The sequence below is a fragment of the Helobdella robusta genome (assembly GCF_000326865.2).
Source record: "Helobdella robusta unplaced genomic scaffold HELROscaffold_16, whole genome shotgun sequence".
NCBI classification, from domain to species: Eukaryota; Metazoa; Annelida; class Clitellata; order Rhynchobdellida; family Glossiphoniidae; genus Helobdella; species Helobdella robusta.
Window position 1 is genome coordinate 1085913 of NW_008703893.1, and position 17720 is coordinate 1103632.

General features: G+C 32.4%; 1 protein-coding gene across 1 annotated transcript in view; it reads left to right on the forward strand.

The window, feature by feature from the left end:
• The window catches only part of HELRODRAFT_190823 (hypothetical protein), a gene marked incomplete at its 5' end in the record, with an annotated part of 10755 nt that extends 3453 nt beyond the window's left edge, over positions 1–7302 (forward strand). The window contains 16 exons of the mRNA XM_009015486.1: positions 392–425; positions 796–1031; positions 1327–1632; positions 1798–1860; positions 2006–2191; positions 2679–2756; positions 2926–3068; positions 3533–3686; positions 3770–3865; positions 4540–4680; positions 4812–4922; positions 5296–5481; positions 5804–6013; positions 6274–6476; positions 6688–6792; positions 6934–7302. Of these exons, the coding sequence (XP_009013734.1) occupies positions 392–425; positions 796–1031; positions 1327–1632; positions 1798–1860; positions 2006–2191; positions 2679–2756; positions 2926–3068; positions 3533–3686; positions 3770–3865; positions 4540–4680; positions 4812–4922; positions 5296–5481; positions 5804–6013; positions 6274–6476; positions 6688–6792; positions 6934–7018 (2337 nt within the window). The 3' untranslated portion in view covers positions 7019–7302. The remainder of the gene's footprint in view (positions 1–391; positions 426–795; positions 1032–1326; positions 1633–1797; positions 1861–2005; positions 2192–2678; positions 2757–2925; positions 3069–3532; positions 3687–3769; positions 3866–4539; positions 4681–4811; positions 4923–5295; positions 5482–5803; positions 6014–6273; positions 6477–6687; positions 6793–6933) is intronic.
• Positions 7303–17720: the final 10418 nt, after the last annotated feature.

Sequence of the window (17720 nt, forward strand, 5' to 3'; positions counted from 1 at the left end):
GGAGAAAGAATTATTAGAGAAAGAAAAGGTTGTTTTTTGTTATAGTTAATTTCATTTGATACGCGAACGAATGAATGATGAAGGGTTGATTGATGGATTGAATGGTTGAATGAATGAACGAACGAACGAATGAATAGATAAATTATTAAATGAATGAATGGATATATGAATTCGTAGTAGATTTAATAAATAAACGAATGAATGAACTGATAAATAAATGATTAAATAAAAAATGAATGAACGAACGAATGACTGAAAGAATGAATGAGTTTGTTAATGAATCACCAGATAGATAAGTAGATAGGAAGATGAATGGATGATTCAAATTAAATGAATAGAATATTTAAATAAATTAGCACATAAATTTCATTTTTTTAATTTATTATTTCAGGCAATACAATCCAAAGATCATAAAAGAGTTAAAGGTAGCAAAAATGAAATTGAAGAGATGAGGCGCAAAGATGAATTAATCATCAAAATACAAGAAGATAAGAGGAGGTTGGCTCAGCAGGTGGCCGAGTTGACTAATAATGGTTGGTTGGTTGGTTGATTGATTGGTTGATTGATTGATTGGTTGGTTGGTTGGTTTGTTGCTTGGTTGGTTGGTTGATTGATTGATTAGTGAGCCGGGGGTTGACCGTAAGTTAATGGCTTCATTAGTTGGTTCATTCGTTGATTGATTGTTTTTTTTTTTGATAGTCAATTGACAGACTAGTTGATTGGTTAATTGATCGATCGACTAATTAACTTAATTTAGCAGTAATTAATATTATTTTTCCTCACCTCACACCTCAGAAAAGGAGCTGGTGATGGAGATAGACAGACTGAGACACCAACGCATCCACCTGCAAGGCAACGCCAGCCAGAACAATAGTAATAAAAATAATAAAATGAATAAAAACAACCACAACAATAATAATAATAATAACGGTTTAGCCCTTTGTAGCAATAAATCATGTAGGAATGGGTACAAAGAGGTTGACGCCATTGTTAAAAATTTAGAACGAGAGAAGGAATACTGGATGAATGAAGTGAGGATGACGACGATGCTGGTGATGATAACAACAGTGATGATGATGGGGATAACAACAATGATGATGATGATGACAATAATGGTGGTGATGATGGTGCTTAATCTTGCCTCGTGGTGTTTTGATTGTAATAATGAAAGTAATAATGAACTGAATTGTATTGATAATTTACTGTGTGAATTAATTAATTGAAGAATTAAATAATTAATTAATTAATTGCCCAGTTAACTGATTGGCTGATTAATTAATTAATTAATTCATTCATTAATTCATTTGATTAAAACGTTGTCGCTAGGTGGACACACTCCACAAAGTTCTTTCAGTTGTTTCAAGGAACAACAGCCTCACAATTACAAACGAAAAACTCCGAAACGCCAACAAACAACAACAAAATACTCAACAAAAAATAACAACTACTACTACCAGTACCGCCCGCAACAACAAGATCATTACTAGTACCACAAACGATTGTTGTGATGATGATAATGATGATGGTGGTGGTGGTGCTGGTGACGATGTTGAGAGAGATTTGGAGATGGTGAGAAAGGAGAGAGATGAGATGAAGATGATGATTGAAAAATATGAGAAACATATAAATGAGGTGAGTTTAGTTGATGGGGATGATGATGAAGAAGATGATGATGGTTGTAATAATGATGACGTTGATGTTGATGATGATGATGATGGTGTATTCGGTAACCGCATTCGACAATCATCATCGTCTTCATCATTATCTTTATAATTCTCGTCATCGTCATCTTTTAAGATCCAAGCCAATGTTGACCTACTATCACAAGAGCGAGATCACGTAAATATGCTGTACAGCCAAGTTAGTTAGATTTATTCATTGAGAGGATAATTTTGATTAGTTCATAACAAGTTTATTATAATTTATTCTAATAAATTATGCTAATTTATTGTAATAAATTATGCTAATAACGTTATTCTTCCGAAAATAAAATGAATCCACGAAGGCTAAAAGTGAACTCAGCGAACGAAGGAGGTTTGACATCGAGAGGTTGAAAGCAGCGTCGTTATCGTCAGCACCATCAGCATCATCATCATTGCAGATGGCGTTGATGGCGAAGGAGAGAGATAGTGCGATAGAGAGGGTGAATGAGTTGATGAGAGAGAGGAATCAGCTGCATGAAAAGATTGCGGTGAGATTTATATAGCTGGGATAGCTAACACACACAGATACAAATACACACATAGATACTAATACACATAGATACAAATACCCACATAGATACTAATACACACAGATACAAACACACACTGATACAAGCACACACAGATACAAGCACACACAGATACAAGCACATACAGATACAAACACACAGATACACACATAGATACTAACACGCACAGATACAAACACACACACAGATACAAACATAGATACTAACACACACAGATACAAACACATGCAGGCATAAACAACACACACAGACATATGTTTATGCAACCTCAGACACACACATACACGCATACACTGTTTTTATTTTGTCTGTGACCTATGCGTGTATTAATGTTGCCTCTGTTGTCACTGTTATTGTAATTATTATTATTATTATTTGTTGTTTGAAGAATTATAGTAATAATTATTATTATCGATTTTAATTATCTAAATTAATTCTAACAAAGGAATTAAATGAAATGATGAATTTGGAGAAAGAGGACCATGAAGACCAACTAAACAGACTGAAAGAATCCTTACTCCAGGTAAGTTATTATTATTAATTATTTATATTGTTGTTGATGTTATTGTTTTTGTTGTTGATGTTATTGTAAGTTATTATTATTAATTATTATTATTGTTGTTGTTTTTGTTATTGTAATTTATGTAATGTTTGTTGTTGTTTTTGTTATTGGTGTTATTTTTATTCCACAGTCAGAACAGTCAGAGTCAAGTCTGAGAGAGAAGTGTATGAAATTGGAGGGAATGATAGAGGGAAGGAATGCGAATTGCGACGAGAGGATGAATAAAATGAGAGATGAAATCAACCAGCATAAGGCTACCGCTTCACAGATGAGGTTCGTTTGTGGTTGGTAGGTGACGAGATGGTGTAATAGTTAGAGCGCTTGGTCCTGCTGCTGCAGTGGCCGGGTTTGAATGCAAAGATATCTCTGCCAACGTGACGAGATGGTGTAATAGTTAGAGCGCTTGGTCCTGCTGCTGCAGTGGCCGGGTTTGAATGCAAAGATATCTCTGCCAACCTGCCAATCTACCTACAACATGCTTATTTATATGCGATCTTTCTCTTTTTCTCTCTCTCTCAATGTTGGAATGAATTTGGTGATGAAATCATCCTCATCTTAATTGGTCTGACCGTTTTAATTCTATATCACAAACTATACCATTGCTTATCTTTCGTCATCAATTTCACCGTCATCATCTGTCATCATAACTTTTTTCATCTTTGTCGTCATCATCATTTTTCATCATCATTTTCTCATCATCATCATTTTCATCATCATTTTCTCATCTTCATCATCAGGATGATAGCTGATGAAGCAGAGCGACTGACGAGAGAGGCCAACTCATCCTTAAATCTGTCCCAGGCCGAACTGAAGATGATGAGAAATAGGGCGGACGATCTCGAGAGAGAGGTGGAGGAGTGGAGAGAGGATAGTCGCAGGAAACAGGAAGAAGTTTGTAGTAGAAAGATTATAAATAAGTCAATCACAATCAATCAATCAATCAATCAACAAATGAGACCTACTTTTTTTTTTAGGTCAGCCAGTTAAAAAAGTCTCTGAAATCTCTTGATAGAGAGAAGGACGAGTTGCAAAGTTTGATTGACGAGAAGGCGGAGTCTTATGCCTCTAGAGTAAGGAAGATGATGATGATGATGATGATGGTGGTGATGGTATAGTATTTTTTCAAACTTACATGTTCTCAAACATTCATTCTTTATAAATCCCAGGAAAAATTGTTAGCCGATTTAAGAAGAAATGCCAGTGAATCCGAAAATGTTATATGGTAAATATTAATAAGATTCATCCGTCCATTCATTCATTCATTCATTAATTCATTCATTCATTCGCTTATTCATTCATTCATTTATTATTATCGATCACTCATCTTTTTCTTTTATTCATTTATTCAATCATTCATTCAATCATTCATTCATTCATTTATTCATTCATTCATTCAAATTTTTTTAAATAAATTTTCAACTTCAAAAAAAGCTTCAAATATTATGTTGAAAATTTTTTAGTCTGAAGTTTCTACGATTGACATGGATTGCACATCTGGTTAAATTTAGCAGAAATAGTTCATTAAAAAACATTAATAAATTTTATATACCAACCATCCAGTCATTTAATTAATTAATCAATTAGCTTATCAATCATTTAATCGATCAATCATTCAACTAACCAACCAATCGCCTAATCAATCAATCACTCTTTCAACCAACCAACCAATCGCCTAATCAATCAATCACTCATTCAACTAACCAACCAACCAATCAGCAAATTAAAGGAGGCCTTGTTATCAAAGGACAGAGAAGCTTCCTCACTAAAACGGAAGTACGACTCGTTGGCTGGAGAACTTGATGACGTCAAAAAAGGTAGGGATGGGCTGATGAAAGAGAATAAAAGACTGCAGGATGACATCACCGCCGTCACTAAAAATAACCAAGTATTTTCATTTTTATATTGTTATATTAACATTCATCATCTCCTATTTAAAATTATTATTATTTTTATTATTATAATAGTTATTATTATTATTATAGTTATTATTATTGTTATTATTACCGTTGATAACAGATCTTGAATAGGGATTTCCAGGACGCCCTGAACGCCCGTGACCTTTCATCAGGTCAGATGCAGGAGTATTTAAATGAGGTCAAGAGATGTCAGGAGTTACTTAGTTCAAAAGTTCGTCATCACCATTTTCATCATTGCTATCATTATCATCATAATTATCTTATCATCATCATTATCATAATGATTGTCGTTATAAGTTTATTCTATATCCAGCCCGACACATCACTCTGAAGGACCAACAGCAATACAGACACAATAAATACACCTAACGTACATTGATAAACCTCAATCACTGCACTTCATTCACTTTAGAACATGTCATTTTGGTGTTATATTTTTTCTTCTTCTCGTCATCGAAATGTTCGTCCTTTTGCGTTTCAACCTGGTTCGAGTCGTCGTAATAATATTAATAATTGTAATTAATTGTAATTAATTAATAATAATTGTCGTAATAATTGTTGCCGTCGTGATGTTTAAAATATAGGAAAAAGAAAAGAACGACGCCATCCAACAATACGCTCTACTCATCGTCCAATCAGAGAGGCTGGAATCAATAAATAGGTCACTGGAGACGGAGCTAGCCAGTCAGAAGATGAGAATTTTAAATGGGGATGCTGAGTTGAGGAGAGCGTTGGAGAGATGTAACAAACTGGAGAGGGAATTACAAGGGGTTATCTGTTATTTTTATCATATTAAAATGTATTATTATCACTTTTATGATGATAATAATCATTCCGTCAAGCAGTTGTCACCCATGTATGTATATAATATTTATGACGCACTTATGTAACAAGACACTCTTAATTGCTCGAGTTCTACATGTACTGATATGATTGATTGCGACATTGCTAAGAATGACGTCAACATATTCACGTCTTAATTGACGACAATCAAACGAACCAGCTAACCAATCAAACGCCAGTCAATCGAATGTTTGTATAAGTTAGTCAACCACATAAAGTTTCCACCTTCACCTCTTCTACCATCTACAGACAACAGACATGGAACAGAGGTACAGCGTGCAGTTGAACCAGGTATCCAAGCGATCATCATCTCTTGAAGAGGCAGCAGTGAGGTTGGAGAACGACAAGCGAGTACTTCGCAGTGATCTGGAGGCGGCTCGTGAACTTTGCTTTAAGTTGGAATGTGATAAGGAACAACTGCTGAAGAAGGTTGCTCTCAAGTCTGTTGCTAATGAAGAGGTGAGTGAGTGAGTGAGTGAGTGAGTGAGTGAGTGAGCGAGCGAGCGAGTGTTGTTTTGTTGATGATATTAATGATAATTTTGATGATGATGCCATTATGATGCAAGAAATGATACATTAACGTATAATAGGAGCATTAAACATTTTATAACAGCTAATAACAAGCACTACAGTTGACGTCATTTTTGAAAATTGATCAGTGTTAATCATTTTAGTTCTAGTAAAAAACGATAACTTCAACTAAATTTCCCCTCGACCAGGTTGAAGCACTTTTAGAGGACAGGCAGCACGAAGTAGAGGCGCTGAAGGTGCAGTTAAACCAGGCAAAACAGTCGATCGACAACTTGGAGAACGTTCTGCAACTGAATCGAAGTAGGGAGTGGCAGTTGCAAGTTACTCTACAGGAGAAACAATCCGAACTACAACTACTCAGAGATCGAGTTGGACAATTTGAAGTTAAATTGTTAGTTGCTTGTTCCTTTATTTCATTTGTATGTCAATGGTTGTTGGCTTCTTGGTCAATCAAATATTTGATTGATTTACTGACTGATTGATTGGTGGGTTGGTTGATCGATCGATTGATTGATTGATTGATTGATTGATTGATTGATTAATTGATTGATTGCTACAAAACTGAATGAATTACCAACCCCTTGAACCGACCAATTACAAAGATCAAACCAGAGTAGAGAGTTGCTGCAACACAGAAGTCGATCCATCGAGATGGAAGCTGACGTGGAAAGATTGAAGAGGCAGATCATTAGCGAAAAATTTGAAAGGTGGGTGTGAGTTTAGTTGGCTTCAAATTGATTTCTATACATAGTTAATTATATAAACTACTAATTATTCACGTTATAATTATTATAATTAATTTATATTATTATAATTATTATTAATTATTATAAACGACGAAACGCAAGGGAGAGAGCAGTGCAAGAATTGAAACGCCACAACCTTCCACTGCCCGGCGAATCTAGGCTGGGCCCCATCAGTCCAATCAGGTGAAGCCTACTTAACATTCGTGTGACCTATATACATCTGATTAATATTCATGTCACCTATATACAACAAATTAATATTCATTTAGTCTAATTTAAATTTTTGTGATCTATATACATGTACATCTAATTAATATTCGTGTGACCTGTTTACGTCTAATTAACGTTTGTATGACTTATATACATCTATTGATTAATAAATAAAATGAGTAATTTTAATTAAGATCTATTTTTACGCTTTCTTTCAAAAAGAAAAAAATAATTTCCTAATTCGTTGCTGTTCTATTTTTACTTACTAGCTTCTAGATTCTATTTTCTATGCTAGTTTTTCTTTCTATTTTGTTTGGAAAAACGCTCCATGAAAACTGTTTCCAATTGGCTACGAAACAGCTTTTATAATTGCTCAGAAAAGTAGGCTGTTCATGTAACATAACGGATAATATAAATTTCGATATTTATCTATTTATTAATTTATGTTATTAAAAAGTCTTTCCAGAAGAATTCACGACGGAAGTGGGGTTAAATTTAAAAGTAAACTTATAAGGCAATTATGACGTTTTAAGAGAAAATATGTGATGATATGATGATAATGGTGATAGTGTGGGGATGATGATGAAAAATATGATTAGGGAGGAATGATGACGATGATAATGGTGGTGGTGATTAGTGTAGGAGGCTAACAGATGACCATGATTAGGAAAGGATGATGACGACGATGATGATGATGATGACGACAATGATGATGACGATTAGGATGATGATGATGATGATGATCATCATCATCATGATCATCATCATCATGCTGGTGAGTATTATTAGAGATCTCTAGCCTATTAATAATTTAATCTTCAATTTATTATCACTATTTTTAAATTGATTCACCTATGTACCAATTTTATGAATCACCATTTTTGGCTTGTCACCATCTTCATCGCCAGCATCTTCACCACCATCTTCATCACCATTTTCATCGCCAGCATCGTCATCACCAGCATCACCATCATTGCACGTGACAGGCGGGGTTCTCTTTGCTTTCAAACCCGATCACGGCAACGTCAGGACCAGACGCTTTGACAATTACGCTATCTCGCCGCGATATCTGACATTATTTTACCTAGATGTGTGTGTCGTGTGTGCGTGAATCTAGGTAATCCATAGACTTCTATACAGTATATTATATGGATGTTCATGAGGTAATCGTACACAAATGTATGTGTTGTGTGTGTGTGTGGGTGTGTTGTGAATGTGTGTGTGTGTGAATGTGTGTGTATGTGTGTGTGTGACTTATGATTGAAATGACTTACATATATCTGGATTGATGAAGGAGTGATTGAATGAATGAATGAATAAATGAAGTATATTCGTTATCTTTCAAATTTAATTGCGGTTGATAGCGTTCTGTGACAGTAGGTTAACGTCTCGATTATAATAATAATAATAAATAATAATAATAATAAATAATAACAATAATAATAACGTCGATACCTGGCAATTGAGATTGAAGATTGATGTTAATACACTGTAAATTACGTATATTAGAGCAAAACTCATATTGCTAATTATGTCTTTCAATTTTTTAGGCAATCTACTAGTTAAAGCATTTTCGTAGAGTTAATAACAGTGTCAAGAATAATGGATGTTTGTTGTGATATTTCAAAATTTAACCAGTTTCCTTAATTAATAATTGTTGCTGAAGCTGTTCTGTTGTTGTTGTTGTTTTGTATTTGTTTGTGTGTATATTGTATGTGTATATTTGGCGTATTGTGTATGTGTATTTGTATATATATGTATTTGTATTATTATTTTTATTATTGTTATTATTATCATCACATAGTTTAGCACTATATTGCTTGATCGGAATCATTCACTGAATTCTTAATTTAATGGCGTGATAGTTAATTATATCATTCATTTATCACTGATTATACGTGTGTGTGTGTGTATATATATATATATATAAATGTGTGTGGTGTGTGTGTATATATATATGTGTGTGGTGTGTGTGTATATATATATGTGTGTGGTGTGTGCGTGTGAATATATGTGTGTGTGTATATATATGTGTGTGTGGTGTGTGCGTGTGTGTGTTTGTGCCCGTAAATATACAATGTGACAATTTTTTATATTAATTTTCAATAACATTTACACTAAACAGTGCCAAGACTGCGACAACAATCGCCAACAACAACAACATCGTCAGCAACAACAACAACAGTCACAACAACCGCAACACCAATTTGAATGAGACTTTTTCAGATTATAATATCTTTGTACGTGTTTGTGTATGTGTGTGTGTGTGTATTGATGTGTGTATGTGTGTGCGGGAGAGAGTGTGTATATCAACTAACATGTGTGTATACGTGTGTTCTTCCAATGAACTTTCTATCTGCTTCAATTCATTTTTTCATATGCATTAGTTTTATTTCTCGCTGTTACATTACTTGTTAATAATGTTTCCACATCATACACCATATGCAGTCTCCATTAATGAACGGCTCAATGAACTCGTCGTCTTCTTCTTCTTCATCTTCATCGCCGCCATCAAATATCATACACCCAACATCAGCATTGACGTTGACACGGGCAAAGTTAACAAAAACTTTAACAACAACTTTAACATCAACTTTAACAGCAACTTTAACAGCAACACCAAGTGTGTTACCAAGTGATTCGCCAAAAATTTCGCTAGCACCAACTACACCAATGGCATTAACTTCGGGGGTTAAACCAGTTATCTCGCTTGCAACATCAACTCCAGTGACATCAATAACATCAACAACTGCGAAACCATCAACATCGGCAGTAACTACTACTACTGCTACCGCAGCTACTAGTACTACTACTACTATTGCTGCTACTACTGTTGTTGTTGCTTCTGCTGCTGTTGCTGCTGCTACTACTGCTACTACACCTAACAACATGTCATCAAGTATTGCAGCAGTAATGACATCAACAAACGTGACATCATCGTTAGCAACGAACACACCGACATCAATGCAGACATCAACTAATATTTTTACGAGCAATGCAAACGACTCATCAATCTCGTCTTAGATATATCATAAAGATGACATCAACAACAACAACAACAACAGCAACAAGATGACGACAACAACAACAACATATAATCACAACACAAACCACGATGACCATAATTAGATATTTTAATTACAATAAAATAACATTTAAAATAATAATTAACATCATTCCCATCTCAACAACAACATTAATGATGATAATAGCTACAACATTAATAACACTAATTATTATTGTCATTATTATTTTTTATTATATTATGAATAATCATTTTTATTTTTATGATTTCATGTGGGATATTAATTGTTTTAATGTTATGAAACATGTTCATTAAATGGAGGTTCAGTGATACAATAATTTGAGCATATTTGTTCGTACCACCTATGTTTCTGTCTTTAGTTGTGTGTGTGTGTGTGTGTGTGTGTGTGTGTGTGTGTGTGTGTGTGTGTGTGTGTTACTGTGTCTGTGTGTGCGCGCGCTTCCGTGTATGTGTAGTTTTTGTCAGTCTTTTGTCTGTGTGTGTGTGTGTATTTGTGTTTGACGTTCATTGATTATTTGTTGACAACTTTCACTTACATATCAAGAACATTTTTTAATATTTTTCACTCGTTGGTTCATTTCCTGCCAAATGAATATTTGATGGACCTCATGATTGGTCGATTGATTGATTGTTTGATTAGTTGGTTGGTTGGTTGGTTGTTGGGTTGATTGTTTGATGGATTGAATGCTTGATTGATTGGTTGGTTGATTGATTGAAACGAAATTTTCTACATTTCAGTATTTAGACACATTATTCCTGATTACTATATTACTTAATTAATCTTTTTGTATCAACTTGTCTCGTCATTTTTATACTATATAACTACTTTTTTAATATTTTTCATAGGATATACTGTTAATAGTAACAATGTATTGCATATTGTATGTTGATTATATTATTCCGTATATTTATTATGGATTCGTAAATGTTTATTTAAAATTCGTTTCATTGCTTGTTTGATTTTAGTTAGACTGGAAATGTTTTAACATGTTTCCGTCTCAAATTTTGATTGCCAAAAAGTTTAGGTTTTTTTTTAAATAAATTTTGTGAAAAATGACTTTATTTTTATTTAATTTTATTTTAAAAAATATTTAAATTAACGCTTATGCTGATATAAATCAGTAGAGTTTGAATACAGTGACAGGAGGGTGCCAAAATTTTAAAAATGTTTCAATTTTGACGAGGGTCCATGAAATTACAAAATTTAAAGATACTAAATATGTTTAAATTTTATGCATATACATGAAATAAATCAATTGAAAAATAATCAAAATGAATAAAATTAAAAAAAATGAATAAATATTTATTAATAAACTATAAAAATGTAAAATTCAATCAATTTGACGAAAAATTATTCACGAAAATCGAAGAATGACACCAGACTCTAAAGCGCCCTGAAAATGTGCGACCATTTTTTCTCATTGGATCGCATGGATATATATATTATATATATATATATATTTTTACAATATTCTATAAAAAAAAAAATAAAAAAAAAAATTATGGTCTATTACCAACATATATATATATATATATATCTATGTTTGGATATATATATATATATATATATATCTATGTTTGGATATATATATATATATATATATATATATATATATATATATATATATATATATATATATATATGTTTGGATCGTGCGAAATAATTTTCCAAGGTAAGAAAGTTTATTCACACAATATAGTGCTGAAATAAATGATGATTAAAATAATACAACCACCAATAAACATAAAAATACACATACATAATACACCCAATACACACATACATTACACTCATAATACACATACAAACATATACAACACAAAACAACAACACAGTTTCATTTATTCATCAATTCATTTATTCGTTCATTCATTTACTCACTAACTCATTCATCCATTCAGATATATGTATGTCACTTCAATAATAAATCCAAATGTAACTGGGTCAGATTATTGAATTAACACCTTCGTCAATCAAAACAATAATGAAAATTATATCTCTCGTTTCACAATACCATCTAGCCGCCATCATTTACACCACACAACACACCACAGAACAAACATCAACAGAGCGTGTGTTTGTTTGTTTATATGTGTGTGTGTGTGTGTGTTGCGTGTGTGAGAATCTTGGTGAAATAACAGTATGTGGCGAGATAGTGTAATTGTCAAAGCGTCTAGCCCTGTCGTTGCCGTGACTGGGTTTGAAAGCAAAGAGAACCCCGCCTGTCACGTGCTATGCATGTGTGGTGTGTGCGTGGATTCAAGTGTGTTCACAGTTCACGCACATGTGCTGCGTCTGTGTTTGTGTGCATGTGTGCTTTTTTAATAACTCCAACAATTAATTAAAAGAGAATTAACGTTACAGTAAGTTACAGTAAGTTAACGATAAGTTACAGTAATAGTAACAATACTAATTTATATGTTTAAAAATAACAACTTGATGATAATAATAATGATAATAATTTATGAATCCTTCACAAACAGAATAGAATTAAGTTTAAAAGGAGCAAAGACAGGTGATGATGATGAAGACGATGATGAAGACGGTAACGATGCTAGCGATGAAGATGATGTAATGATGACGACGATGATGAAGATAATGATGACGCAGATGACAGAAATTGAGTGAGTGAATATAATAAAGGGCAGTGATTAATGTCAACAAACCATTTATCTGAACGACCCACAAACCTCGTTCAAATGGGAAAAATAATAATAATAACAACAACAATAACAATAACAATAACAACAATAATAACAACAATAATAATAACAACAACAATAATAACTAATTGATTTCAAAATGACTTCAGATAAAAAACGTCTTATTAATAAATATAGTTATATCCGCCATAATATACGCTACATAATTATTTATTGTTATCTTGTTATATTTGTTATTTTTGCTATTTGTCATTGATTGTACAGCATAAAATCCTTCCTTACCATAGAGGATTTTAAAAATCTTCTGTAGAGGGTAAAGAAGGGGTTGCGAGCGAATCGCAAAGTTTCTGGCGGGTTCGAAGCGAATTCGTAAATGTTATTTATGTCGTTACTTTGGTTTGTTTAGTGTTGTTTCTATTCTATTCTATTCTATTCTATTCTATTCTATTCTATTCTATTCTATTCTATTCTATTCTATTCTATTCTATTCTATTCTATTCTATTCTATTCTATTCTATTCTATTCTATTCTATTCTATTCTATTCTATTCTATTCTATTCTATTCTATTCTATTCTATTCTATTCTATTCTATTCTATTCTATTCTATTCTATTCTATTCTATTCTATTCTATTCTATTCTATTCTATTCTATTCTATTCTATTCTATTCTATTCTATTCTATTCTATTCTGGTATTCAAATAAACGTTCAACAAAGTTTGAAGCAGTCGTGTTCATCTATTTGGAATCTTGAACCTTCGAAATAACGAACACTTGACGATCGTTGGAAGGAACAGCACTGGTGCTTGAAATATAGAGAGAGATCGTTGAAGTTACAACATCGGTGTTGCTAGTAGCGAACGTCAAAGTATTACAACAATATAATGCATTTTGTTGTTGTTATTATTGGTAATATTTTTGTTTGAATGGATGATTAATGGACATTGTGTAATATTAGTAATATTTATTAGTAATATTTTATATTTTTACTACCGTTATTATTATTACTATTATTATTAAATGTGTTGACTGAGCTTGTTCCCAAGGTAACTGCAAACCCGGCCTCAAGTTATGGTATTAATTATAACAGAAATAGGTGTGAAATTTATACAAGATAACAGTAGAGTGAACAAGAATACTAATAACTACCAGTAAAAATACTAATAACATTACGATTGAGTGACAAAAAGTAATTGCAAGCCAAAAACGGTGATTCATAAAATTTGTATATAGGCGAATCAATTTATAAATAGTGATAATAAATTGAAGATTAAATTATTAATAGGCTAGTGATCTCTGATAATTCTCATCATAATCATCATCATCATTGTAATCGTCATCATCATCATCGTCGTCGTCATCATTTCATAATCGCGGTCATCCTAATGGTGATAACTTTTCTGGAAAGATTTTTAATAACACAAATTAATTAATGAATAAAAAGATAAATATCGAAATTTATATTATTCAGAATATTTATATAATTCGTAACATTACATTAACACCTAAAAACTCATTCATAAGCAATTGAAATCAGTTTTCATGGTACAGAATTGTATGAAACGTCTTATTGATTACATTGTAGATATAACAAATTAAAAACTATAACAAATTAAAAACAATGAACGAAGTTGAGGTTGAACTTTTTCTCGGCAACAAGAAAGCCAGGAATTACGAAGAACTCGTTTCAAATTTGCTGACCGTACTTTGCTAAAATACCTAAAAAAAATACAAAATATGTCCAATAGCAACAATTATGACAATATTTCATTAATATAATAATACAAACATTATAATATTTCTTATAAATTATTGTAATTTGCATGATATAGTAACAAATAAACGTTTCGTTGTCAAATGAAAATTTGAGCTAATATACAAAAACCAGTATGATTTTCAGATTTAGCATGTGCAATTTGACTATAATCAGCTAAAAAACCTTAGACCTTATCTTCTGTTGACCATTGACCAGTGTAATTTAAGATATGTGGTGTATCTCTGAGTGTATATCATGATCAACCATGCGATATTGATACGCTGTAACTCATACCTCACATATCTCGCTGCTACTTAACGTTATTCAGATGAATGTGAACGAAAAAGCAAACAACTACACAGACAGACAAATAGATCGATGGACAGACAAATGGATGAAAACCAAACGGACAGACAGATAGACAGACAGACAGACGAACAGCCAAACTGGATGAAAACCGGACAGACAGACAAACAAATAGACGGACAATTAAACAGACAATAACGATTTAAATAATTGCAACAGCTGTTTACCAGTACCATAACCATAAAGTCCCACCCAATATGATATATACATATATGTATTTAAACCTGTGTATATTGTATATTTATATATAAATAAATATGCTATATATCATAAATTTTATCACGAATTAAAAATTTTTACAGAACCCCCTTTAAAAGGCATTTAATTTTATACATGTGATGGGTTATATACATAACTAGCCTAGCATCATTTATACCTGTGTGTGTGTGTGCATTTTGTGTATAAATTTGGATACAATCATTTATGTATTTGGATTGTTTCGATCCATCCCAATCACTGCTCAAGCCACGAATAGAAAGGATAATTATGTGAATATAAATTTTTCAAGATATATGTATGTGCGTCTGTCTGTTTGTCTGTCTCTCTGTGTGTTTATGTGTATTTATGTGTATGTATGGAGGATATATGTGTATATGTATGCACACATGTATGTATATACACAACGTACACATGCACACAATGTATGTTTATATATTAGTGATTATACATATAGATACATACACAAGTGTTTATACATAATACTCAAATACCTACACGCATGTCACGGTATTTATTGCCCGGTGTATTGTATTATAATACAAATCTCACTGCTATTATGGTATTAGTAATATTTGATCCAACTGACCATCTTAATCAATGAGAAACGCTTTAAATTAATAAAGTTGTATACAAATTCTAACATTGACACTAACTATATCTATGGCTACAAAACAATATCACTATTTGATACTATATCTATTATTGCAATACGATATACTGTTTGATACAAACTATATCTGTGATACTATTAAACTCTTTTTGATATTATATCCATTGTTACAATACTACGATTCCGACTATATTTGTAAATACAACAATATCATTTAACACTATTTGATACTGTATCTAATGTTGCAATAAAACGATATACTGTTTGATACTAACTTTATCTATAGCCACAACAATACTATTAAACGCAGTTTGATACTATATCTATTGTTGAAATTCTATGATATACTGTTTGATACTGTTATACGTATCGCATTACTACTTCGATGTTGTTTCTACTGTGTTTATTATACTAAAGTATGTTTAACTGCTACTAATACATATTCTTGTTCGTGTGTTTTATTTAAAATTACAATAAAATTTAAAATTATTTATTTATTTAAAATTACAAGTACATGTCGGTGCTGATAGGAATGATTATAACGATGTTGTTATTGCTGCAGCTGCTAGCTGTTTCTGCTAGCTGCTGCTGCTGCCACTGACGATGACGATGATGATGACGAAGACGGTGATGGCGATAATAACGATGGTGATGATGATGATGTAGATGAAGATCATGATATCGAGCGCAGTGACACGGATTTGTTGAAAGTAAGTTATGTGTGAAACGTGGAACCCAACACCCAACACTGATTATGTGTGTGTGCGTGTATGTATGTGTGTGTGTGTGTGTGTGTGTGTGTGTGTGTGTGTGTTTGTATGTGTGTGGTTGTATGTGAGTGTTTTGTACATATATATATATGTATAGATCGTTTGCATGTTTGTACACCTTCATGCACGAACGTCAAAAATATTAATCATAATAAAATGATGAAAAATAATGATGATGATGATGACGAAATGAAGACATGATGGTGTGTTGGCATCTGTCTATGAAAACTTTGCTTTTGTTATCGTTACTGATGCTCACTTGTTATTTTTTCAGCAGTAAGTAATTGTTTTAACGATAACAAAAAATCTTTTTTCGGCTTTCGCTAATTTGTTCATCCCAATATTCATTAATTCTTCCATTCCTATCTCTGCTATTAACTTAAAAAAATATTTATTCCCTTCGGCTGATAAACGTTTGACGCTAAGTTTGTTTTGAACTAGTGTACATAAACCAATAAAAAATACACATTCAAGTACATTTTAAACATAAGCAGAGGCTGAAAAATATACAAACGCACAAATACAATTAAAAAAACACACCAACACGTAAAGACAAACATACAGACACGTACAAACAGGCAATAAGAACAACTAATACATCCTAAAATCTAACATTCATCAAGCCCATATTAAAATGCATATCACGTATATATAAAAACTCAAACATAAACAAACACACTCACGCACGCACCCATACATCGCTTGCTTGCATTGTTGTTGGTTGTTTTCATAAAGGTGTCCAGCGAATTAATTAATTAATTAAAAGGTGGTGATCGTGGTGTTAGTGATGATGGTTGGAATGAAAAAATGAATAAAAATAAATAAAAAACAACTAATGTTGTACTGTATAGAAATTTAATCTGACAAAAAAGGCTGAAGTGTATCAGAAAATCAATCGAGAGAAAGCGAGAGAAAGAGAAAAAAAATGATGAAAAGAGAAAGAGAGAGAAGGAAGGAAAAATAGAAAAGAGAAAGGAGTGACCGCCAGTGACCGCCACCAGCAATATAATCGCCATTAACGTAATAAACAGTAAAATTTCAGTAGTTTGGTCATTTCATTTGTTACTAAGCTGTGTGTGTAGCAAGTAGTAAAGGTAGTAAAAGCAGCAGCAGCAGCAGCAGCAGCAGTAGTAGTAGTAGTAGTAGTAGTAGTAGTAGTAGTAGTAGTGGTGGTGGTGGTAATAGTAGAAGTAGTAATAGTAGTAGTAGTAGTAGTAGATATTGTTGATGTGGTTTTTCATGTTGATNA